The sequence below is a fragment of the Phlebotomus papatasi genome, chromosome 3, assembly GCF_024763615.1.
Source record: "Phlebotomus papatasi isolate M1 chromosome 3, Ppap_2.1, whole genome shotgun sequence".
NCBI classification, from domain to species: Eukaryota; Metazoa; Arthropoda; class Insecta; order Diptera; family Psychodidae; genus Phlebotomus; species Phlebotomus papatasi.
The window spans coordinates 36,283,852-36,309,170 of record NC_077224.1 but is presented as its reverse complement, the minus strand read 5'-3'; the positions used below and the strand labels follow the sequence as shown (position 1 = coordinate 36,309,170).

General features: G+C 34.2%; 3 protein-coding genes across 4 annotated transcripts; 2 read left to right on the top strand and 1 right to left on the bottom strand.

Annotated features, from left to right (window-relative positions):
• Positions 1 to 699: 699 nt before the first annotated feature.
• Positions 700 to 16,928, bottom strand: LOC129805509 (cyclin-Y-like protein 1). Of its 2 annotated transcripts, none has more exons than XM_055853471.1 (4): positions 16,794 to 16,928; positions 15,951 to 16,412; positions 6,910 to 7,690; positions 700 to 1,534 (listed from the first exon to the last, which is right to left on the bottom strand). In XM_055853471.1, exons 2-3 carry the CDS (start codon positions 16,233 to 16,235, stop codon positions 6,932 to 6,934), a joined length of 1,044 nt encoding a protein of 347 aa, XP_055709446.1. In that variant the 5' UTR covers positions 16,236 to 16,412; positions 16,794 to 16,928; the 3' UTR covers positions 700 to 1,534; positions 6,910 to 6,931. The 2 variants fall into 2 exon arrangements, with proteins under 2 accessions (XP_055709446.1, XP_055709447.1); XM_055853472.1 differs by having other exon boundaries at positions 700 to 1,432.
• Positions 16,929 to 17,464: 536 nt separating this feature from the next.
• Positions 17,465 to 19,449, top strand: LOC129806685 (uncharacterized). The gene is made up of 3 exons (XM_055855454.1): positions 17,465 to 18,275; positions 18,579 to 19,392; positions 19,446 to 19,449. The coding sequence occupies exons 1-3, from the start codon at positions 17,465 to 17,467 to the stop codon at positions 19,447 to 19,449; spliced, it is 1,629 nt and encodes a 542-aa protein (XP_055711429.1).
• A 928-nt stretch (positions 19,450 to 20,377) lies between these two features.
• Positions 20,378 to 21,586, top strand: LOC129806684 (uncharacterized). The gene is made up of 2 exons (XM_055855452.1): positions 20,378 to 20,881; positions 20,974 to 21,586. Exons 1-2 carry the CDS (start codon positions 20,817 to 20,819, stop codon positions 21,584 to 21,586), a joined length of 678 nt encoding a protein of 225 aa, XP_055711427.1. The 5' UTR covers positions 20,378 to 20,816.
• The last annotated feature ends 3,733 nt before the right edge of the window (positions 21,587 to 25,319 follow it).

Below are 25,319 nucleotides of genomic sequence, written 5' to 3'. Positions count from 1 at the left end.
AACAAAATAAAAACCCTACTGGACTGACTTTAAGTCAAGCGTTGGGAAATTGTTTGATGTACACGCTTTACATAAATGCTTTATAAAAGCTGGCCAATTTTAAAAAACCATTATCATTTTTTTACTATTGCTGTAATCATTTACTTACTGTAATAATATGAAAATATCATAGAGCGGACGTTTTATTCAACAATTGCTAACCCAGTCAACGGATGAATTCAACAATCTTAATCCTCTATTCCTTATCTCCTCATCCCTATCTTTAGTTCCTTGATTGATAATATCAGTTTCCGCGGAGAGTTCACTCCGAGGAAGTTGAAAGACTAATAGCACCTTCGGTTTCCCACTTTCTCATTCATATTTGTAATATTTTATTAAAAACAGCTTCAACCTGCGCGAACCTCTCCTACACAATGCAGCATTTTGAGTTTTTTTGTAAACAGCAATAAAATCCCCGTAGATAAATTTATTATTTATAAAAATTGTGAGAATATTCAAACCGTTTATGGGAAGTAAATAAAAGTGCAATTAATACTCTGCTGATAATATTTTATTACTGGGTCAGGCTGCAAACAACGCGATTTTTGCATCTTTATCTTTAGCTATAAATTCTTGCGAAAGAAAAGCAAAGCACGAAGTATCCTTGAAGATCGAAAACCCCTTCCCTTCAGTGGATAGATAAACAGTAAAACTTTTAGGTACTTTTTCTCATTACTTCTTTATTTTTTTTCTCTTTTCTTAATCTTTATCCTGCTCTTTGCGGAAGATGTGAAATTTTCTTTTGTATATCCTATCGTCCTATTTGACTTTCTATTTCTATTTCATGCTCTTCTTCCTTCCTCACCTCTCATGAAATTAACTACAAAATGTTTACAAATTCCTTAAGATGAAAAGACAAAATGAAAATTATACAAAATATCTTAAGTGTTTCTGCACTGATTCTTCAATTTGCACTTCGATTCTAATCAGATAAAAAAAAACGAAATTTTAATTCTATAAAGAATAATATGAGACGGAACTAATGACTTTCGGGGTATTTTTTTTCTTTGTGAAAATTTATTTATTTTCAAATTGACACTTTCCTTGCAGTCTCATGTCTTTTTTTTTCTTGGACCACGAGCCCAATCATCATTTTTGATTCTCTCCTCGCTTTCGCTTCAACTTTTCTTCTTCTTCACCTCCTTCCTTCTACATTTACAATCTTTCCACATGCCTTTTCTTCTCTTATATAAAAATTGAAAAAATGTTACATGCAAATTCTTTTTTTTTCTTAAAGTTTCATTTTCTTTTTTTTTCATCAATACACATAATTCACTAGTGTTACTTTGGTACTTTAAATTATATCGATTCTTTTTTACTTCTTCATTTTCAATTCCTTCTTCTCTTTCCTATGATCTCACTCTTTGCTATACTATGTATATTGATCTGTGGACTTTTCTCGAAGTTTCACGATAAGAATTCCCATTTGAATCTCAAATTCAAACTGAATTCCCAAAATTGAGGATTACTTTTAGGAGATTTCCTCACTACTAAGCTATGAGATACAAATAATGTGCTAAAAATTGCAGTGTTAAAACATTTATTGGAATAATAATATGAGCGAATAAGATGAAAAAAGTTGTAAGTTATAAAATCGTTGCATTAATGAAACTCTTGGATTTTTCTTGTGAGCAGAATAGCGCAATTAATCGCTCAACGTAGAAAGCACTTTAGGATTGCTTCTAAATTTGTTTTCTAGCTACGATTTTAAAATTCTATCAAAAATTTGAACTTTTCTTTTTTTTAACGTTATTCCAATTATAAAACTTAAAAATAAAGCATTTTTCCTGTAAACGTGATTTTAATTTTACAATCTTTTCTAAACAGAGAAATTTATTTTATATTTTCGTTACGTATAGGAGAAAGCGCGCTACCTTCGGACGATTTATGCTTCGCACAAATCATTTTTTTTAATGTGTTATAAATGAATATGCCCCATTACAATATTATATTTCAATAGCTAGACCAATGCGTTATATTTTCAGAAAAGAGCTATGAGTGAAATCCATAAGGGACATAGAGAAAAAATTGAATTGTCCGAAGCTTGAGTAGTCCAAAGGTAGCGTGCTTTCCCCTAATCAATTTAAATTGATTTGTAAACTTTTTATTTTCAGTTAAGATAAAATACTAATTTTTTAAGGATTTTAAGGATGATATAAAATCCATAAAAGTAAAAGCTTTTACTTTAATTTTTAAAGCTTTGTAAAATTCATTTTCTTTTATGATTTAAATAAAGCTTTTCTATTTGCGAAAGTTAAAAAGAAAAAAAAGATCTTATACGTATTTAAGATCTTAAATGAAAGATCTACAATTTTTCAGGACATTGCAAATTCATGCAACCGGCGTTAATGGCAGTAAAGTCGTAAAGAATACAGTGCCCGGTTTTCCTATTCGGAAAATTAGGAGACAAAATGACAGATGTACGTTTCGTTATTCGGATGGATCTTTTGAATTCGATTTGATTAGAATAAAAACTTTAAAGAAATAATATTTCGATGGTTCAGAATATAAAACGAATAAGTCAGAAATGGCCAACTTTAAAGGAGAGCGAATTCAAGCTGAGATTTTACATGTTTATATAGAATTTTTTCAGATTTGAAACCTCTATAACATAAGGAGTAATTAACTTTCCGGTATAATATTCATACGAAAGGTAGAGGGTGTCAAGGAGTACCCGAAATGCGAAAAAAACGAATTTTGCAAAAAATCCCCTTATAAAACTTATATTCTGACAAGTCGATTTAAAAGCATTATCTTAACAAAAACTTCACAGATTAATTAATCTTCATTTATATTAAATGAAACCGTCAAGATTCTATCCGAATAACCCTAATCCGAATAAGAAAGCGAGAACTGTATCTTTTATATTTTTTTACAAGTTGAGTATCGCAAAAATACTATATTTATAATAATATTATACAGTAGACTCTCTCTCAATTGGGCATTTGGGGCGAAATGTCATCCGGTTTATCGATAGATTTGGGCGTCAAAGCCTTTGTAAATTCCACAAAAAGCGCTCTATTATAAAGAATCACGATAAATTAGGAAGAACTACAGCGAATTTGAGCAAATTACCTTCATAATTAAACTGAACATTTTTCGCCGGATTGAAAAAAAGCCTATTGAGTGAGAGTCTTCTACTGTATCGCATTTAGCTGCCAATGAACACAACAACTGAGGTAAAAAGTGATAAAAATCTGCAAGCAAAAGTGACATTTACTTGCCCTATTCAGTTCGCCATCTCTGCCTTTTCAAGCCAGTGAACCTGAATTTTCAAGCCGAGAACAGCTTTAGAAATTTAGAATTTTTTAGGGAGGGTTGCTTAGAACCTTGAAGATAGTTTATCGTCTTTGTTTTCTCTAAAATCATTCTCATTACATTTTAAAATGAATAAAAATATAGACATAGCTTTAGGTAATATTTCGGCCAATTTCGTCCTCATAGTTCCTTGCCCTTCTGGAATTCTTCCAAAATTTTTTTCACATCATCTCGTTCGTAGAAGCCACATTTTTTGTTTTTTTTTGCATTGTATACAAAAACTAAAAATTCATGGAAACTTGAGGAACAAAAGAAGTGGCCGAAATTGCAAGCTGGTCGAAATTTAGCTCATTTTTCTCTAGTAGCTCCAATTTTATTGTCCCGAACTTTGGCTCTGAATGATCTAGTCTTGACTAATTTTAGTGCATTCAAACATATCCGAATTAATAGAAGTAATTTACAACCAAAAATCTATTTGAAGATAACATAAACTCAGAATTTTCGATTTTTTAATTAACTTATTCGGATAATTCCTTTTTTTTTAATCTTGTCTCTTTCACACCTTTTCGCCTAGACAAGTCTAATTTTACGATTAATTGTACAGAAAAACAATATTATAAAATTGTTCGTAAATGTTTGTGAATTTTTACTGGGAACTTAGGAAATGCTCGTAAATCGTATAACGCAATAAAAAGTTCGTAAAAGTTTGTACAAACATTGTTCGTAGCATGATCACTTGACGAACTTTTTTTTTGTTTTTTGAAAACATTTGTTCGTTACATTTTTTATTTGTCTGGAAAAACTTTACGAACAAATGACAATGCTTAACGAACACTTCTTTTGTACGTTTACGAACATTTACCAACAAATGTTTGTAAAATAACAAAAAATGTTCATTATACGCTATCAAGTTACGAACAACGTTTGTGAAAAAAGAACAAACTTTTACGAATTTGTTCGTGAGTTAAACGCTTTACGAATATTTCATAATTGCCCTGTAGTGGGAATTCACAACTATTTACAAATAATTTTACGAAATTATGTTCTTCTGTATGTGTGTTTTTTTTTATATTGAAAATTTTGCAAATATTGTTTTTCTGAATTGAAAACTCTACATTGTTCAATTTCATCTCCAAACTTATATTACGAATATGCAAATAAATTCGTCTAAAATAAGCTAAAATGTTTGCATATTTAAGCTAAATTTTAAGCAAAAATTGCGATCACTGTGGCGATTAGTCGAAATTAATATTTCATCGCTTGCATCGACTGTTATAGTATCTGCATTTTTTTGTATCAGCGTTTGATGCAAAAAAAACGATGTCTCCATTGTCGTTTACCCAAAATTCAGATGCAATTAACAGTCGGTGCAACCAACGATTTGATTAATACGAAAAAACAGAAATACTGGGGAGAGACCATGAGACTCTTGGGGGAGCCCCCATTAGTCTACGCTGGCCCTAATCTAATTAACATGCCCTAATCTTCCCCCCACACCTCCCCTTCCCCTCCAAAACCATGCTTTTTGGGATTGCTCGAAAACATGTTGTGCAATTTTTTCATTTATGTTTCAGTAAATACCCAAGCGGACATTTCGTCCTTATACGAAAATCCGGTTGAGTCATTCCTAATAACGGTTTTTCAAGGTCAAAAATTTAAAAAACTAAAAAAAGCGTATTGGAAAGGTTTTGGAATTTCCGATTAAACTGAACCGGTTCCAATCGGTTAATCGATAACCAATTTTTATCCGAAATTCAGTCATATTACTCCTGAGGTATTTTGGGCAATGTTTTGAATACAGACTCTTGCCCAATCGGCTCTTTTTCAATCTGGCGAAAAATTTTGCTGACAATTTTCACGTTTAATTATGAAGCAAATTTGCTCAAATTTGCTGTAAGTTCCCCTTGTTCAATCGTGATTCTTTATAATTGAGCGCTTTTTCTGGAATTTACTATGGCTTTGACGCCTAAATCTATCGATAATTTAGATGACATTTTGCCCCGTATGCCCGATTGAGAGAAAGTCTACTATATTTATAAATCGGTTCAAATCGGTTGTGAACCGGTAATGAACCGGTTACAAATCGAAAAGCAATTTTTGTCTGAAAATTAATTTTATTGATCTAAAAACTATTTTGTGGCATCTTTTGAGTGATTTATGAATCGGTTTAAATCGGTAGAGAACCGGTAAACAATGAATTATGCAAAAGTATTTTTGAGGTATACAGTAAACTCTCGCTCAATCGGCTCCTTTTCGATGGGGAGAAAAATTTTGTTGACAATTTTCACGTTTAATTTTGAAGCAAATTTGCTCAAATTCATTATAATTCCTCTTATTTTATCGTGATTCTTTCTAATTGAGCGCTTTTTGCGAAATTTACAATGACATTTTGCCCCAAATGCTCAATTGCGAGAGAGTCTACTGTATCATCTAAGTCACGATTTCGAGCATTTCACAAAGGCTACGACACTTTGCCACGCCTTTCTTACTGTAAACTGATTCATAATTTGTGTTGAATCTTTATTCTAAAGGGTGAAAATTATTACTAGCCAAAAACTCGTACTCCACCCTTATAGACATAAGAACTCAGACAGACATGCTTTAGAACAATTGCAAAGTTATAATGAACATTTCCCAGATTTTTTTGCACTAAATTGTCTCTTGGCATAATTGAGGCCTTCGAGAGCATTAAGAAAAGTTAAAATAGCTTTATTAATCATCGATTTGAAAATTATTTCAACATTTTCTTATTCATCGTTTACAGCGAAAGCAAAATTACTACAATTCTTCGTCACTGAAAATGAGTAATTTTATCTATTCGAACTTTTCGCAATGATTGGCACAGCAAAATGAGTATTTTAACTGGGAAAAAAATTAAAGAAATTTTTATCTCTTGTAATACTCAAAAATCCAACAAAATGGCCCTAAAGTGTGATAAGGAACTTTTCTCTTTACCACTCGATATAATCAAGACAAATATTTAATTCCATTTTAATCTTGGAATTGGGAAAGATGTTATCAAATATTTGCTTTTTGAAGCACGTTTTCTGCAAAATACAATCATCCACTGAGAAAATATTATACCAAATAAAATATCTCGCTCAACAAATTGCAGTGTAAAGTTTTTACGTTTTCTTCTTTCTCTGTCTCTCTCATTCCTTCTCATTTTCTTTCTTTGTCTCTCACACAAAAGGACACCGCGATAAAATTTTCTTTCCGCATGAATGGGTGTCTGCAATAAAATTCCAAATGTTTTCAATATTCTGCAATTTCTAGCACACGTATCCATTGTGACCAAAACTACTCTCTTCTCTGGGTAGCTTCTCTTTCACTTTCTGTTTTTTTTATAATATCAAACTTCGAGGAATGCAAAAATTCAATGTGTGATAAGTCTTAATACATAAGTTTTTTTTTCTTTCTTTACGGTATTTTACTCATAATCACGTTAATTCTTTTTTCTCAGTGTTCACTTTTTTTGGGGGGAGGCGGGGCAGGGATTATGAGGAAAAGGTTGATTCTTTTCTAGAGTCCCTTCAGCACTTTTCATTTTTTTTTTATTAGCTTACTAAATGGAGGCAATTGCCGTAGAATGCGTGACAAAAAATGTTTTACCTCGAGTTAGTGCATGGTGAAATCACGAGAGAATGGCGACACTTCGTCGTGCAGCTTGTTGATTGTTGATATTGTCCATGGAGGACCATTTTTTCACGCCATTCTTGAGCGCTGCAGCAGTCACTTTGTCCTGCATTACCCGTGACATGGCCTCGAGTTTCTGGGCACGTTCCTTGGACAGTGGCTCCGAGGGAAATGACAAATCATTTGCCTCAGCCAGAGTCCTCAAATCAAAGTAGTACTTGGCATAAACGGATGATGGGACATTTGTATTGAACTGCAATAATTCTAAGAATTGCCTCTCCAGTTCATTCATATCCTCTACCGTAATATCCTTGAGAATTTGACAATAGTCAACATTCCACACAGCTTGATCATCCCAGACTTTGCTGGCCAGCATTATTGCACCCAGGACAATGCGTTTCCAATTGCAAGGGGCAATGTCCAGCTCGGCATACGTTAGCAATCGCTCGAGGTACACCAACGTAATGATGGCACACTCAGCCGTCAGCTGGGCTGCATTGAAGAGTGTCCGGACAAATTTGTAGATTTGCCGATGTTCCGGCATGTGCATGTCGTAGTTTTCGGGCACGGCATCCCGTGTCAGTGGATGCAGTCGCTCATCGAAGATGTCCAGCCGCCTCTCTGACTGTCGGTTCTTGATGTGGTAGTAGATGGCCAGGGATACGCATTTGACCGTATTCTTGAGATTAGGCTGAGATACTGTGCTATCATCGAGGTAGATGGTAGAGCATGAGCTGCTCTTTTTCAGTCCACCAGCCTAAAAATTGCAAAACTTTTTGACAAACTTCGATTTTCAATGATAAAATCGTAATAGTATATGGAAATTTGATTCTTTTTACATTTCATTCTTGTAAAAACTTAAACGACATTGTTATAAAAGAATTGCAAAAAAAAGAAATATTTCAAAATATGACAATAGTGAATCAATATGTTTATATAAGTTATCTAGTATTTTTTTCGATAACAGCCAAAATCTTGAAAGCCTAAAACCCGAAAGTCAAAATCCTAAAGTCAAAATCTTCAAAATGAAAATTCGAAAAAAGCCAAGATCCAGAAAATCCAGACAGGATCGAAATCCCCAAAAAAAAACAAGATACCGAAAATGTTAAATACCCAATCTGATTTAAAGGAATCCTCCTTTAAATCGAAACAACATCAATGCATTATTTTAAGTTTAATTTTTTACGGTATTTAATATTTTTCACTGAAAGTCAATCATTTATTTAATTATATATTTTTTATACTTTAAATGTCTTTTCTAAAAAAATGAGGTAAATTCGGATGTTGTGAAAATGGGCTTACTATTTTCGTCTGTTAAGTAATGGGCAAAAATGTTTATAAAGTGGCGAAAAGAACTGAAACATGCATTGTTGCAGGAAATGTAGTTTTTCAGCTAGATATCCAAAAAATCCCGGGAAGTCTCCTGGTTCAATAGACATATCATGCTTCATGGCATCTGTATATAAAATATCATTTTATTTCAAAAAAACTATAAGAGTTACAAGGGTATCAAATCATATTGAAAATTGATTTTAATTATTTTTTATACTTTCAGTTTTTTTAAGCAAAAACCCTTTTGGGAATTAAAACTACAATACTCAAACATAATATTTTTTCGTTAGAGTGAACATTATCAATCATTGGTATCGTAAGAAAAATTACTTAAATTTTTGGGCTATTTTTGTCCCTATCGTTCATAGAGGTAAAAAATACACCGAATTAGACTCTGTTGGATTTTCGAAGGTTAGATGTAAGACGTTTGACAAGTTTTGCTTATCGGATTCATTTTTATTGGTGATTTTCGGTCAGCGAAAACTGTCTCGTCGTTAAAGGGTTAAACCTAAATACTCGGCATTTTGGCATTTTAACCCTCTAACGGGTAAGACCGCCTCCATGCGGTCTTCACAAAAATCACATTTACAGCGATAATAAAGTTTTTATTTATTTAAAAGTGCTATAGTGTCCTCGGTAATAGTCTTACAAACATCTCTTGAAAGTTTGAACTCATTTTGACTCTTCGTTTTGTTGCTATTCCCAGTTTTGTGTGACAGGTCAGAGAAATGCAACAAAAAATATTTGTGCAAAAAAACTCATTTCCAAATTCCATAAAAAATACCGATTTAAAGTTATCTGACTAAAATAAATTTATTTTTTACTGAAAGATATGTCATTCTACTTTGTATATTTTATTTAAAAAAATTGAAAAAACTAAAAATGTGAATTTTAGAAGCAAAGAGTTTCAAAAAATTTTTATATTTTCTTACCTAGCGTCTAAACTAAAAAAGATAATGGAGAGCGGATGGTTTTTTCGACTTTATTGGATCATAATTATCCTAGAAAACATTGTTTTAGAACTTGTTTTTTCGCATATTAAAGGGTAACACCGTTACTGTGTTATCACACTTGCACATTAAAATTTTTATATGATTCACATTAATTGTCGCTGGTGAGAGTTCAAATGTGTAATTTGTGTGTTTGAATCATTTTATATTCAAAATTTGATCTATTTGTTGATAAAAAGGTAGACTTGACCCGCAAAATATGATATAAATAGATTTATAGCATTAATGCGAAAAAATAATGCGATTTTCTATTTAATTTTTTAATGTGAAAAATATTTATGCTTTAGGTAAATTTAAACTTATTTTTGCAGGGCAAGTCAACTTCTTTATCAATAAATAGAAAAACCCCAAATATTAAGTGAATCAAAGACACAAATAACATATTTGGACGCTCACAAGCGACAATTAATGTGAATTACATTAAAATTTTAATGTGCAAGTGTGATAACGCCGTTAGAGGGTTAAGTATTTTGAAGTTCAGGATTTTAGCATTAAGGTTTTTGACTTTCGTAATTTTGACTGGGACCTCAAATTTCAAACCAAAGATATGGAATCCAGAAAAATTACAAAATTTTTCAAAATACAATATTCAAAGTCACATATTGAACGGCTAAACGGTTTTTGAAGTGTGGCAGTATTCTTCGAGACTAGGGTTTAGTCTACACTTATGGATGTTATACACACTACTGACAACTCAAAAATTTTAAGTTAATACATAAAACAGATTTAGAAAAATTAAAGAAAATTGTTTATTATATCATAAACTAATAAATTTATAACTTTTCGAAATCTGTTTTACGTAAGAATTTAAGATTCTTGCACGCTATCCATTAGTGTACAACGTGTACAACATCCATAAGTGTATAGACTCCACCCTACATAAAGTAACTCTGAAAAATCTATTACAAGATAAATTTAGGGGCTAAAGAAAGTCTCAAGATGGCTTTTAGAAAAATGTGGTTTTAAAGAAATTTGACAAAAAGTTTCTCATAAAATTTATAATTATGTTAATTAACCGAATTTCGGCTGGTAATTTTTCAAATCAGGAATCTTAAAAAAAAAGAATGTTATCGAAGAGTTACAGTTAAACAGGTGAATTTTGAAATTAGGTATAATAAGATGGGGTGCCATTTTCTAAGATATCAACATGAAATAGGTAGACTTTAATCTATTACAATAATTTCAATGAATAAAAAAGTTAAGAACTAGTTACTTTAATGGGATCTTAATTTAAGGCCGATGATATTAGGAAACAAAATATTATATTCGGCATAATATAAAATAAGGTTAACGACTACCCGTAAATTTTGCCCGAAATAAAGAGAAGCTAGAGCAAATTTATGTATCTTGTTCTTTATTCAATCTACTGACGTTAAAACTAAGTTTACGACTTCATAAAACATCCAAAAAATCTAAGAATTAGGTCGACACATGAACAGTATAAAGTGACTTTTATTATATTTTCGAAACTCCGAACACATAAAATATTTGTCGCATGTTCGAAATTTCATATTTTTTATTATTTATGAGCTACAAATTTTAGAAAAAGTCTTAGAATCTTGTTTAATCTGATGAATTGGCATTATTTTGTTGGGTATGAAAAGGTTATAAAGCAGAGTTGTCATAAAGGAAAAAGAACTTAAGCTAAAATAATTTTCCACGTACTCTGACATACATTCTGGCCTGGCTAAACAATGGTTAAATGGTTAAACTAAAGTTCAACGTTTAATTGAACTTTTAAATCTTTATAAAATCTTCTTTATAAAAGTGATTTGAACTCTTAATTAGATAAATCTTTAATTTTGAAGTATCAAATAACATTAAAACTTTTAAACTAAAACGCAAAAGTTTTCACTTCAAAAACTGAAATGTATTTCAAAGTTCTTTGTTTACTTTAATTTCGAATCACGTCGTGAAAAACTTTAAAGACTTTCTAAATACTTGAAAAAGAAATTTCAAATTTATCATCCTAGATTTTAGTAGACCTACCAAAATGTGTTTTATTGATTTCAAAATTTATTTTTTCAAAGATCTATCTCAAAATTGAAGAGATAAGCCATAAAATCTTTAAAAAGTCACACAACATTTGCGAAAGTTTTCTATTGAAGGAGGCCTTTAGCTGTCTAGACGAATGCTCTACCAACTGATCTAAGGGAGCACCGGCTCTGACAGTTTTTGCCACTGATCTCGACCGATTGCCATATACACTTCAACTTATTTTTGACTAACTACTGTTCAAAACACACTCTTTCATTGAAGTTCTATTAAAATAGGAACCTTAGAGTTTTAATTTTTAAAAGTTTTATTAAGTCTTTTATAAATTCTATATTAAATAAGTTGAAACAAAGTTAATTACACACTGAGAGAAATCCGAAAAAGTTAAAATAACATTCCGGAAATGTTTATTTTACCCTGCAGTATTGATCCGAAATCGGTGTAAATATTACTCTTTTTAGGTGTATTGGGGGTTAAAGTTAACCTTTTTCGTGTTAATTTTACCCTTAAAAAGGTGTAAAATTTTCTTTTTTTCTCAGTGCACTGAGAAAAAAGCGGGTGCGATTAACTTTTTTTCCTCGTAACTTTAACACTTTAGGTGTAAAAATATATCAACATTTTTTATTGTTAATTTTACAACTTTTTAAGTGTAAAATTAGCATTAAAAAAGGGTTAATTTAACCCCTAATACACCTAAAAAGCATAATATTTACACCGATTTCGGATCAATAATGCAGGGTAAAACTAACATTTCCGGAATGTTATTTTAACTTTTTCGGATTTCTCTCAGTCAGTGTATATGGTGTATATAACTGTTCTGCCTTTGAGTTTGGAGCAGTAAAATGATCAACATTTCACTATCACCAAGGGATTATTCATAAGCAAATAGAGTGGCTCGAGATCTCGGTTCCCCGAAAAAATATATGGGTTTCCTGAGTTCCCCGGGTTCCCTGAAAAATATATGGTTTCCCCACGAATTCCCTGAAAATTGTATGGGTTGAAAGGGTGCCCGAGGGTTCCCTGAAAAAAATATAGATATAAGTTCCCCGAGAGTTCCCTGAAAATTGTATGGATATGGGTTCCTTGAAAAATGTAAGGGATCCCCGGGTTCCTAGAAAAATGTATGAGTTTCTTGTGAGTTCCCTGAAAAATGTATCAGTTACCCGGATTCCCTGAAAAATGTATAGGTTCCCTGGGTTGCCCAAGAGTTCCCTGAAAAATGTATGGGCTCTCCGAGTTCCCCGTGAGTTCCCTAAGTTTCTCGGGTTTCCCTGGCCAGATTGGCTCGAATTTCCTGAAATGACTTACCCCTTGACTAAAGTTTTATTGTATTAAAACACTTGTGCTTTCATTTCATTATTAAAATTTCAAAAAAAAATCTGTCACTCCGGTATTTTATGATTTGTATTTGCTTTAATTTCATAAATATTACTCATATTTTTAACTGCTCTAACTCCAAGGCAGAGCAGTTTCCACAATCCAATTTTTTTTAACTTTTCAGCATCCTGGTTGCCAAACGGTGAGAGATATTGACTTCCGCTCTTCGGTGACCCCCCCCCACAAGTCAACATTCTCTAGCGAACTAACTTACTCAAATTACCCTTCACGGCTTCCACTCCCTCCCAAAACATGTTATTTTGTCTTTGTAAAAAATTGGCCCTGGCCGCCCTGGCGAATTCGTTCATTTTTGGATGTTTCGGAGGTAGTTCAGTCGAATATGTCGACGTCGACACTTATCGCCAGAAAAATCGTCATCTTGTATTATTCAAGATCAAAGTTCAACCAACCTGGAGGGCCTAATTTTAAACGGATTGGGCTAAACTTGGACTTTTTTGAAAGATCTGGATATTCTTAGCTCGGCTGCACCGGTCACAATAGGTGAAGGATCGGGAAAGTAACGGTAATAGCCTTATTTTAAAAATCTTATTTTTCGCACTTTTTCGGTCTTTTGATCCATATAAAATTCAAACTGTAAGAGATATCGACTTATGAATTTTGACTACATTTTTAAAATGACACATTCTCGAAGCTACACTCACAGTCCCGGCATAAAGTCCTTCGGGATTATGCACCTGACGGAATTATGCACATACAATTATGCAATTTTGCCTACCCTTGGGAGTCAATTTATGAACTCATTTTTGAAATACGCCTGAATGTATACTATGTTCCGACGTGGGACATTTGAAAACATTTTGCTACTTTTTCAGAATAAAACTTTAATTTCTTTTATTAAGGTAATTTTTTTTTTAAATATTCTAACCATTTATTGAAGAACTCTGGCCAAAAAGTACTGTTTGTTAATGCATTTCTATTAAACAATTGAAACTTTTTGTTTGAACTACTTTTACTCTGCGCGAAATTCGTTCTAAAAGAAAACCCCTGCGGTTATGCAAATTTTCTTGATGCATAATGCCATTTCGTGAGTTTTTTCGGTCCCGAAAATGTGCATAATGCCGGGACTGAGTGTAATCTCTTGCCCCCCCCCCCCCCCTTATACGTTCCCTCTCCCAAAAAAAAAGGAAAAATGAGGTTTTTCTGACTTTGAAAAAAATTATTCTTTTAATATTTTGTAAATTAAATTTTTATTAAGATGTGTATGGAGAAGAGAAGATAAATTTAGGAAAAAATCGTTCTTTAATCATTTTTTTTACTTGCACCTTTTTTTAATAATGTATTACCTTCTAATTCCGTTTTATTAGGTGAGATTCTTAACAATCTCACCTACTATAATCCTAACAAAATTTCATGTCGTCCGATCGACCTCAAATTTGGCCAAAACGTGTTTCAGCACTTCCTGATCACGAATATATATGTGGCTAATTTACGTTCCCGGCCGGCCGGCCGGCCGGCCGGCCGCTCTTTGGAGCTTAATAGCTCCTAAACTAAAAAAGATATCGACTTGCGGTTTTCGGCAAAGGTTATATATCGGGTGAAAATTGCAACTTGGTGCATTGACCCCCCACCCCCCACCCCTCCTTCCGCCATTTTGAAGACCCCCCTTTTTTTGTTTTCTCAATAGCTCCGCCCCTATGGCATCGAGCGGGCTCAAATTTTAGTATGTTATAGCTGGGCCTTAGAGCTTTCCATCAATACCAAACTTAAGGTCCCCTGACCCCCCTGACCCGAGCTATAAGGGTCAAAAAAAAATTTCTTAAAATGGCCATAACTCCGGTTCTAATTGTCAGAATTTAAAAAGTGAGGGCTTTTTGGAAAGCTCTCATGAAATGCCACTTCCCCTTCTAACATCGCAAGTTCATAAAACCACCGCTAGGGGCGCTATTATTAAAAAGAAAATTTTTAAATCTTATAAGTTAAATAACTCAAAAATTCCATTGTGCATCGGGCTGAAATTTTAGTATGTTGTAGCCGTTGATTATACCTATCAAACAAAAAAAACCTTAAGTCGATCCATAACCCCTGACCCGAGCTATAAGGGGTCAAAGTTCGAACATTGACCGGCCTCTATCTCCGGTTCTAATTAACATATCGACCTAAATTTTACCTTTTTGGTTTCGTCTCGATGAGCACTTTCAGATGGAAGTTCAAAAAGTCACCACAGGTGGCGCTGTGATAGCGTCAAAATTCATCGAAATTCAAAGTCACTTTTCTCAAAAACGGCATTGTGCAAGTTAATGAAATTTTAGTATGTTGTAGTCCAGTCTAGGACGTTTCCAAAATGGTGCGTATGCGCGCTGTGGTTTCAATAGAACCGGAGATATGAGGGGTCAAAGTTCACAAAATTCAAAAAATCATATCTCCGGTTCTATGTGACCGATTTTGATGAATGAGGGCTTAAACGAAAGATCTCACCAAATGCTACAACTTTCTAGAACATTTGAACTTTGTGGGACCAACACCAGGGGCGCCACAGTCGAAAAACCAATTTCAATATCACATAACCTCAATTATCTCGACTGTCGCTGAACCGATTTTGATTATTACTTCAACATAATTGTAGAGCACATTTGTCTCTACATTTCGTCCATACCATTTTCCGCTCAGACTACGCTATCACTTCGATTTTGCCGTTTAAGTGTGAAAAAATTGATTTTTCCCATAATAACGCTTTGAAATCACTCAGATGCCAATTTGACTGCCTCTACTCCACCAAGACACTTAAAATAGGGTTTTAAATAGAAAGTCCCACAAAATACAACAATTCCTTGATATAGTTGAAGTTCAACAAATGACTACTTGGGGCGCTCTGGATGAAAAAACGAGTTAAGAAACAAAAAACCTCGCTTATCTTGGCTTCTGAGTAATCGATGAGATCATGTTCTATAGGAAAATTATAGAGTACATTCTGGTCTACATTTCACCCATATATCACTTTTCTGTCACTCCATCCAAATCTTTGATATTTTGGTTTAAATACAAAATTTGTATAATTTCACGAATTTTATTCAAGATAACTGAATGGTGTCTCCCAACTTCAGCTCTAAATCGAATTTGCATGCACTCCGAGTTAGCTCACGTTAAGAATCTCACCTACATAAGCCGGTTAGGATTATCTGTCCTTTTTTTTATTTTTGCAATATTAAATGCACTTAATTTATTGAATAAAAACCTTTAAATTCTTTATCTGCTTCCTTTTTTAAAGTTTTAAATATATTTTTTGTAATATGTTTACAATAAAAAAAATAATAATAAAAAATAATAAATTAAAAAAAGACAAACCTGTGGAGCAATCTGATGCTGAGACTTCTTGCGTGTGATGCCATTTTCCAGGCACTGCTTCGAACGCTCCAGGAACATTGTGGCAGCAGATGGATGAACCGAAGGGTCAATATCCCCATCTCCAGCTTCTCGTTCCGAAATATGCGGCAAATTGGGCTCACTTGGCTTCCTCCGGAGACGCCCTGTTGGTATATTGTTGCTAAATTCTGGCGTCTCCGGAGCCGCCTGTGTCTTCCGGACAGGCGTTGGACTCGCATAGCTACAGCATGAATTTTTATTTCCCATCCTATTCCCCTATCACTTGTGCTCTCTCTTACAGATCCACTTTCGGGCCCAATTTTGAACTTGTAGCACTTGGTTTCCGTCACTTTCTCTTCTTTTTGGCACTCAATTCATGGCGCGAGATGATTCGCATTCACTTCACACACTATCACTGTGCAGCCACATCAAGTCATCCACCACCTGAAATGGTAGAGAGGATCACCATGAATATCTGATAAGGCGTCTTATCTGCAATCTCGGTGTGAATCCTCCTCCCAAAAGATTATATCCCAAATGAGATCATCCACACCCAGAATTAAAACCCCTCTATACCTCTTCAACATTTCCTCAGCCACAACCAAAGTCTTAGGTAGAGTGACCTCAACCCTCAGTAATTAAATTCATTTTACGCTCCCCAAAACTCAAACTTTTCTCCCCAGGAAAATTTATTTTGTTCCCAATTTTTTTTTTGTTTCATTTTCATCCGACTACGCCTTTGCCGGTCACTGTCATAAGGTTTTTCTCACACATTTTTCACCAACTTCTACCCAATATTTCACAAGGATTTTAGAGTCAACTTACCATTTAGATGGTAAATATCCGCTTGGAGTGGAATTTTGCACAATTGGAGGATATTATCACACAGAAATATTGAAAATTTTCTTCACCTATTTTATTTTTAATTTCACTGTCATCTGCCATATTAAAAATCTTGGATTCCGGATTGTTAGGAAGTAATTATGTTCACCACTAGATGGCAGTATTGATTTAGTCTATGTTTTCTATGTCCATTAACTTAATGACGTTAATGATAATTCCATGTATGGATTGACTCGGAGGGGTCTCGGTAGCTCAATAGGCAAAGTGTTGGCTTTGTGACGCAGAGGCCCTCGGTTCGATCCTTGATCGAAGCGCGTCCGGTGAATAATTGGAAAACAGTTTTTCACCGTCCTTGAAAGCTACAAAGTGAACGCAAAAATATCAAGAAGGAAGTATGATAAAAGATAAGGGAGCAAAAAAAAAAGGATTTGTGATGGAGCAAAAAGAAAAATGATAAGGAGAGATGAGAGGAACAAACATATGGGAAAAAAAGAAAGACAGATGGAACTCGTATGTAAATAAGAGTGAGCGAAATGGCTATATGGACCTGATTGAGTCTGACAGCCAAAACATAAAAAGAAGAGAGAGAGAGAGATTGACTCGGAGAATAAAGCTATTACAGTGGCGACGTGAAAAGTGAATTAGAACCCAAAATGCCGGATGAGAAGTCCAGCAAAAGTGCTAAGAAGGATCCTGAGTCATCGAAGAACATGAAGGATGATCAGGATGAACATGGTGAGCAAGGAGCTCAGAGTTTTGGGCATTTGACTTTGCCGACGAAAGTGGAGTTTTTCCGCCCTGAAGAAGGAAGATGGAGTCGCTGGTTAATGCGCTTGGAAGACACGTTTGATTGTTTTGGAGTTACTGATGAAGCGCAAATGAAGAAATTGCTGTTGCATTACATGGGATTGAAGGCGTATGATAAATTGTGTGATCGTATTGCTCCAAAATTACCACGAGAAATGTCGTACATGGAAATTGTAGCTGAAGTGACGGAAATTTTCGATCCAACGCCTTTGGAGATAGTAGAAGTGAACACGTTTCATGAGCGAAAACAAGGAGAAAATGAAACATGTGCGGATTTTTTGGCAGCTCTTCGGAAGTTGTCCACAAATTGTAATTTTGGTTGCAAGGAATGCGACAACTTGACAAAAACTCTCCGGAATCAATTTGTGGCAGGGCTTTGGAACAAGGCAATTAAGAAGAGGCTGCTGGAGAAACGTAACTTGACGCTAGAACTAGCTTTTGATATCGCCAGAGCTATGGAAACTTCAGAAAAAGGAGAGGAAAAACTTCAGGAGAGCCGCAAGCAGAGCATCAATAAACTGGCAGAAGATGAAAAATTTCCACCCACAAATGATGATGCAGAATCTGTCAAGAGGATTGTGAAGAAGTGCTTCAAGTGTGGATCAGCTACTCATCTAGCAAATAGATGTCAACCCAGGGAAGTAACTTGTTTTGCTTGTAATAAGAAAGGTCATTTTGCAAAGTTTTGTCCAGAGATAAATTCAAACAAGAAAGTTCAAGTTCAGGGGAAAGAAAAATTAAATAAAGTAGAAGATTTGATGTACTTGGAGAGTAATTTTGAAGATAAAATTTGTCTGCCAATCAGAGTGGGGGGAAAAGCTATGATTTTCGAAATTGACAGTGGTTCACCAATTTCAATAATTGGAATCCAAGACAAAGATAAGTTTTTTCCTCAAGAAGAAATATACCCTACAAAGCGTAAATTTGTGGGGTATGATGGTAATAGAATTGAGATATTAGGTTTCCTGAGAACTACCATTGAGGTTAGGGGACGGGTGCTTCGAGGCCAGAATTTGTATGTCGCATTGGGTTCAGAAAAGACTCCACTTCTGGGCAGAGAATCGATTAAAAAGTTGAATTGGCTTAATTGGAACGAGGTTATGCACGTTAAGAAAGTTGAAGAGGGATCGGCCACTGAGAGATATGTCGATGATTTGAAAGAAGAATTTAAGAAAGTTTTTGATGATTCACTCGGCAAAATTAATGGAATTCAAGGGGAATTGAAGTTAAAGCATGATGCTAAACCCGTTTTCTTGAAAGCCAGAACCGTACCTATTGCTAAAAAAGAGGCAGTAGAAAGAGAAATTGAGTCGTTGGTAAATGAGGGTGTGCTGATTAAAGTGAATCAAAGTAGATGGGCAACTCCAATTGTTGCAATTCCAAAAGCGTCCGGGAAAGTACGGGTTTGTGGAGATTACAGTTGTACTGTAAATCCCAATTTGATTGTGGATAGATATCCTTTACCCACAATCGAGGAGCTTCTGGCGGACATGGCAGGGGGGCAGAAATTTACGAAGATCGATCTTTCGCAAGCGTATTTGCAGATGGAAATAAAGGAAGAAGATAGAGAACTTCTAACATTGAGTACTCATAAGGGATTGTACATGCCTACGCGGTTGATGTACGGGGTTGCTTCTGCGGTTGCAATTTGGCAACGTACAATGGAGTCACTTTTGCAAGACATTCCTGGGGTAAAAGTTTTCCTAGATGACATCAGAATCACGGGAGTTAACGATGAGGAGCACCATTTCAGATTGAGGGAAGTACTTAAAAGGTTAGAAGAAAGGAACATGAGGGTCAATTTTGGGAAATGTGAGTTTTTTGCAGATAAAATTGACTATTGCGGATACGTGATTGACAAAAATGGAATCCATAAGGATCCAAAGAAAATAGAAGCTTTGGAGAAAATGCCTCGCCCTAGGGATGTAGATGAAGTAAGAGCCTATGCGGGTTTTGTTAATTACTATGGACGTTTCTTTCCGAATTTAAGCACCAAACTCAATCCGATCAACAATCTTTTGAAAAGCAAGGGCGATATTGATTGGGATAATAATTGTGAGAATGCGTTTCAAGAAATTAAAAAAGAAATGAGTAGTAATAGAGTACTGGCACATTTTGACCCCAAAGAAACATTGATATTGTCAGTGGATGCAAGTCCTGTCGGGGTGGGTGCATGTTTGGGACACAGGTATAGGGATGGCACAGAAAGGCCATTATTTTTTGCTTCACAAACTTTGACGGAAACTCAGAAAAAATATACTCAAATCGATAAAGAGGCCTATGCCATTATTTTCGGCATAAAGAAGTTCTATTCTTACTTATACGGTAGGAATTTTGTATTGATCACCGATAATAAGCCATTATCGCAAATCATGAGGCCTGATAAAGGGGTACCCCATTATTCTGCGTTAAGAATGCAGCACTATGCTATGTTCTTGAAGGGTTTTGATTTTTCTGTTGAGCACAGGGGTACTAAATTTCATGGAAATGCGGACGGTCTATCAAGGCTACCTTTGAAAGAGACTTCTCAGTATGAAACAGACGACCCAGAAATTGTTCAGATTGGGCTTATAAATACACTTCCTGTCACGGTAACAGAGATTAGAGCAGAAACTTATAAAGACAGTGAAGTTCGAGATTTGATTGAGGGACTGAAGTCGGGCAAAATTGTTAGAAAGGAACTTAGGTTTGGTATCCCCATGGAGGAATTTTCATTCAAGCACGGTTGTCTAATTCGAGGCATACGAACATATATTCCAAAGAAGCTGAGGGACATCATTTTGCAAGAGTTACATCAGGGTCACAATGGGGCGACTAAAATGAAAGTACTTGCTAGAAGCTATTGTTGGTGGTCAGGGATTGATAGGGAGATTGAGGATTTGGTTAAAAACTGTTCTGATTGCCAGGAGAATCGCGCTAATCCAAAAAAAGTGCCAACTCATTTGTGGGAAGATGCTAAGAGACCATTTCAACGTATTCATATTGATTACGCAGGGCCTATTAGTGGGAAATGGTTGCTTGTCGTAGTTGATTCTTTTTCCAAGTGGCCTGAAGTTGCTATTGTGTCAGATATGACAACAGAAACAACTATTCAGGAATTAAGAAAGATTTTCGCAACTCACGGTCTGCCAGAAGAAATAGTATCTGATCAAGGAAGGCAGTTCACGAGTGGGGATTTTGCAGACTTTTGCAAGGTTAATGGGATTTTGCATAGAATGGGGGCACCTTATCACCCGGCAACCAATGGACAAGCGGAGAGATACGTAAGAACAATTAAAGAAAAACTTATGGCCCTGAAGAACGTCAGTAAAGCAGATTTAAATCAGAAGATGTGCACTGTTTTGTTGAATTACAGAAGAACTCCTCATAGTACAACAGGGGTATCTCCTAGTCAGAAGCTTTATCAAAGACAAATAAGATCGCGTTTGGATTTTATAATTCCAAAAGAAGAGGAAGAGAAGGATAGGACTGTTATCACGGAAAAAGTACGAAAATTCGAAATTGGGGATCGTGTAGCAGCTAGAAATTATAAAATTGGGGAGGCTAAATGGAAATTTGGGAGAATTCAAGAAAAATTAGGACAATTACATTATAATGTGTCGATGGATAGTGGGTTGAATTGGAAGAGGCATATTGATCAGCTTAGGAACGTGGGAGAGAATGTTTCGGAAACTAAAAATCAAGGCAATGAATCTTCCTGGGATGACGAAGATATCGACATATCTTTCAGAAGTCCGGTTGTTCAAGAAAATGAAGTAGAAGTACTTGAAACTGAAAGTCAAAATGAGAGAGAAGATGTTTTCTTGGAAGAGGAGGAGACAGATGTGGAGGATTTTCAAGATGCACTTGATAGAAGTCAATCTCATACAGATTCTGAGTCTCTAGAGACAGCACAGTTGCCTGGACCCTTGGAGTTTGAAGGTAGACCAAAAAGAATTATTAAGCCACCGAATCGCCTCAATTTGTAAATTATGCTTTTCCTTAAAATTAATCTAAGTTCTTTATTTCATTATTTTGTTATCAATGAATCCAATTTTAAATTTATCATTTTGGTTATTTGAAAATCTTAAGGAGGGAAGGATGTTAGGAAGTAATTATGTTCACCACTAGATGGCAGTATTGATTTAGTCTATGTTTTCTATGTCCATTAACTTAATGACGTTAATGATAATTCCATGTATGGATTGACTCGGAGAATAAAGCTATTACACGGATATTTCCGGAAAAAAGTGTCAGATGGCGAATAGGCCTTTATCTACTACTTGCATGCAAGTACGTACGAAAGTGTTCATTGCCGAGGAGTGTATTACTTATTGAAAATATATTTTTTAAATTAATTTATTAAATTATTTATTATTTTTTTTAATTTATTTATTGGAGGTGATTGTCCCGTGGACATTTTTTTAAACTTTTTTTTGTCCATTAACACTAAAAAAAACTAATTTCATTTGAAAAAGAAGTCTACTAACGCTGTGAATAGTGTGAAAATATGCAAAAAAAAAAAAAACAGAATTCCTCCTGGCAAAATCTAATGCATATATTTATTAGGTTTCCTAACTTGGACATTGTTTCGGAATATGCACAGAAATATGAGAATATATGAGAATTATGCATTAAAATACACAGTAAAAAAAATTACAATCACTACGATTGGTAATTTTTGCACGTGCGCTATGGTTGTAAATTTTGTGTATTGGAAATGTTGTGTATTGGCAAAGTTGTGTATTTTCAATTTTATAAAATGGCTTCCTGTCTATAATTTTGATTGTAGAGCAATTTTGTTCGGTTTATTTGTATTATCTGTGATATGTCTCGGTATTAAACTAAGAAAAAAAAAGTAAAAAAGAATAAAAAAAAGGAAAAAAAATAAGAGAGAGTCTGAGACTTGAACCCATAATCTTTGCGTTGATGGTCTCGTGTTTTCTGCCTGCGCTACCGACTTGCTTACTTCTCTTCAGCAAATGGCCAAGAGTTGCATCGTCAATTTTTCTAATTTACATGATGCTTCCTCTGTTTTCTGTTATTACATAATTATTCCTAATTTTTCACGACTGATGCACATTTTAAGGATCCAATGAATGATTCCAGAAGACAATTAGGCAGTTAAAAATGCAAAATCTATCTGAAATCTTAGAAAAATTGCAATAGTAAACAATGGAATTTTGACAGTTCTCACACAAATTTTCCAACACACAAATTTCTTTACACAATACATAATTTTACTAGCATTATGTTAGTATCGTACCACCACTATGATAGTAATTTTACAATTTACAACCATATTGCTTGTGAATTTACACAACTTTTCAAATACACAACTTTATTTCTCACACAATTTTTTACTGTGTAGATAAGAAAACACATAATATCTGTAAAATAGAATAGTACGAATTGCTATAATCAATACAAAAATTCGTTAAGAAAATCTATTATTATTAATAATTCACAATGGCGTTTTATGTGAATCTTCACCAAATAACTACAAAAATCAAAAGTAAATGTAAAAATCTTACATTGGAATGGATTTCTGAGTGCTACAGCGTTCTTAAAAATTTTGTAAAACAAGAAACCTCGAAACTCTTATTTCTATTGAGAATAATCCTACGGAATTCTATTGAGAATCACCTAATAACGGCGTTTTCTGTGCATTATTATATTTTTTGCATCAGATTTTAACACTTAACCCAAAGCAATTTAGCCTTATTTGAAATTTAGATCTTCTAGTAAGAACTCTATTCAATATTATGCTTATATGAAGTGATAGCACGTGTTTTTTGAAAATTTAATTAACTTTCTTTTTGTTGAAAGAAATTGTTAATAACTTTTCCATGATTTAATTTAAATTAAACAAGAAATTGACAAAAAACGAAAATAGGTAATCATGTCTAATTTGGAACTTTGCGATTTGCTAACAGTTTTATGTAGCAGAAGCAAAAAACAACGTAGAAGTACTTTCGAATGTAAATTTTTGTACTTTTTCGTGGTTTTCCTTTTCTCTTGACCACTTGAAAGAGTGAGAAAATCTCAAAATTCCAAAATAGACATGATTTCGAATTACCTCATGATACCCTAACTAAAAAAGTGTTAGCATTTTAATTTTATTAAGTTTTGTTAAGGTTCTGCCAACTGCTAAGTGGCCTGTGGAGTTGAGGCATTTGACCTTAACTCCGCACTTAAAACGCACTGAAGTTTTTTTGTACACGCAACCTTTACACGAAATATCTTAAAAATTCGAAGTTTGTTTCGTATTATAAGATCGGATACTGTGTGGAGGGATATTCAAGATTTGTGTTTATAAATGCATTTTCCCTCATCAGAGCACTGTGAGCTAAGACTAGACCGAGCTCAATTTATGAGTTGGCTTCTAATAGCTCCATACAAAAAAGTCAACTTCAGGGGCTTGGCTTTTGTCATTTTGAGGATTGGTTCCAAATATTCACAAAAAAGTGTGAGTATGAGAAAATCAAAAATGAATTTATCCTAGAACTGCTGTAGAAGTCTTACGAAATAAAAATAATTGAAAACTTGTTTTTTTTTGTTTTGTTGAGAATATCTCAAGGATCTCCAGGCATTTTATGCCAATTTGATACTGTCCATCATGTGTAGGGGAGACTTGGGCAAAATTTGTTAATTCTAAAATTTTAAAATTCGATATCTTCCATGAAAAAAGAAACCGAGACTTCAAATTTTTATCATAGATTGCCTTCATGAACCACAATAGACGTCAAAGGTTTTATGGAATTCGAGCAAGGAATGTAGAAAATAAAAAATATTGAAATTTAGATCCCTGTTTTTAAAATATATGCCTTTCAGGAGATATCAATTTTCATTAACTTACTTTCCGAAATTGATGTACAGTAGAGTCTCTCAAATCTGAATCTCTCAAATTCGAACGCCGTTTGGATTCAAAACGTCAATTGTGAGGTTATGTTAGAAAGTTCGTATTCCTGGTGAATGAAAATCATATTTATGTGCTTCTTCCTGAATGTTTACACACATTATAGTCGTGTAAAATGAAAAAGAAGTATGTTACCATTAAGACTTGCGAGAAAGTACGGGAATTTGATTCAAAGTACAATTTAATCTCACAAAAATTTCGTTAGTTTTAAAGAAATCGTTCGAATTTGGGAGGTGAGAAATGTCAAAAATACCCCCCGAGCGTTCGAATTTAGGAGACTCTACTGTATATAGTTTGGATATCCTGAACACGAATCTGTTTTTCGTTTATAAATTTTATAAACTGATTTTTCTCCAGTATTAGTTTTATTAAAAATGAACACTCGGGGTAAAATTTGTCAGAAGGCATGGGACAATAATTGGGAAAAAACGAATAATTCCGAGATTTCACATAGCGAAGACACATCCAGTCACAGTTCTGATTAAACTGCAGATGATTTCTGAGGCAGCACAATTGCAACAGGAAGAGATTAAATGATTTTTGGAAAAATTCCCAACATCACAAATGTGTTTTTAAGGCTTTTAAGGCTTGAATTTTTCTGAAGATCCATAAACACAAAACACTATCCTCCACCTTTCTTCCTCTGTTTTTGGCTATGTGCAAGTTTAGTTCAACTCGCCCAATTCGCTCTTCTGCCATTTCTAAGCCGGCGAAGAGAATTTTCTTGATAAAAAACAGCTTTTGAAAAATAATTTTAAAAACACATTTCTGGTATAGATATTAAAAAGTCGTCTGCATAAAGT

Excerpts from the sequence above, each read along its gene's own strand:
- LOC129805509 (XM_055853471.1), bottom strand. The coding sequence starts at position 16,235 with ATGGGAAATAAAAATTCATGCTGTAGCTATGCGAGTCCAACGCCTGTC. Across the intron at positions 7,691-15,950 it reads AGCATCAGATTGCTCCACAG|GCTGGTGGACTGAAAAAGAG; the intron begins GTTTGTCTTTTT and ends TGCAATTTTTAG.
- LOC129806684 (XM_055855452.1), top strand. The coding sequence starts at position 20,817 with ATGGGATTTTGCATAGAATGGGGGCACCTTATCACCCGGCAACCAATG. Across the intron at positions 20,882-20,973 it reads ATGGACAAGCGGAGAGATAC|AAGAACTCCTCATAGTACAA; the intron begins GTAAGAACAATT and ends GTTGAATTACAG.
- LOC129806685 (XM_055855454.1), top strand. The coding sequence starts at position 17,465 with ATGCCGGATGAGAAGTCCAGCAAAAGTGCTAAGAAGGATCCTGAGTCA. Across the intron at positions 18,276-18,578 it reads GGAAGTAACTTGTTTTGCTT|GTTTCCTGAGAACTACCATT; the intron begins GTAATAAGAAAG and ends TTGAGATATTAG.